Source organism: Plectropomus leopardus, unplaced genomic scaffold (assembly GCF_008729295.1).
Source record: "Plectropomus leopardus isolate mb unplaced genomic scaffold, YSFRI_Pleo_2.0 unplaced_scaffold92074, whole genome shotgun sequence".
Classification (NCBI taxonomy): domain Eukaryota; kingdom Metazoa; phylum Chordata; class Actinopteri; order Perciformes; family Serranidae; genus Plectropomus; species Plectropomus leopardus.
The window spans coordinates 1-731 of NW_024701533.1; the positions used below are offsets into that span (position 1 = coordinate 1).

Here is a 731-nt window from a genome sequence, read left to right on the forward strand (position 1 = left end):
GAGGTGCTGGACGAGACCATTCAGACAGACTGCTTTGATGCCTATAAGAGAGTGGACATCTGGGCCTTTGGGCTGGTGCTGTGGGAGATAGCAAGGCGCACATACAGCAATGGTGAGTGGGATCCATTTAGTGAATTTTTAGGACTGTGACATAGTAAATAACCACTTATGATTTTTTTTATTGATTTGTACATATATTCAGATTGGCTTCAAGCCCTGCCGAGGAGGGAGACCTAATTTACCACAAGTTCATCCTCCAGTTGCTAATTTCTTTCATCTCAATTTGGTCTTCCAGGCATTGTTGAGGAGTACAAGCCTCCATTCTACGATCAGGTGCCAAATGACCCCAGCTTTGAAGACATGAGAAAGGTGGTGTGTGTGGAGCAGCAGAGGCCTTTCATTCCTAATCGTTGGTTTTCCGATCCTGTAAGTATTAGTCTTTGACATGTACTTTGACTGTACATGTACTGTAATAACCCTAGAATCATAGGCTGAATCCCAATTCTCCCAAAGTGTCACTACCCTCCAAAAAGTAGTGCCCTTTCAAAATGTAGTCAGAAGGAGAAGGGCGGAAATCTTCACCTAGGTAATGAGAGCACTCATTACGCCATCAGCAGCCTCGACTGAATATACCAAACAACAGTACAGCATGAAAAAATAGCCACAAAAAAGCACAGCATGATATACAGAACAACACACGACCTCGAGTGTGAGACTGCTTTTATACAACA

At 43.4% G+C, this 731-nt stretch overlaps 1 protein-coding gene across 1 annotated transcript; it reads left to right on the forward strand.

Annotated features, from left to right (window-relative positions):
* Nucleotides 1-3: 3 nt before the first annotated feature.
* Nucleotides 4-426, forward strand: LOC121940662 (activin receptor type-1-like; the record flags this gene model as incomplete). The annotated part of the gene is made up of 2 exons (XM_042483378.1): nucleotides 4-112; nucleotides 296-426. Coding segments are annotated over 2 exons (240 nt in total), but the record flags the coding sequence as incomplete, so codon positions are not given.
* Nucleotides 427-731: the final 305 nt, after the last annotated feature.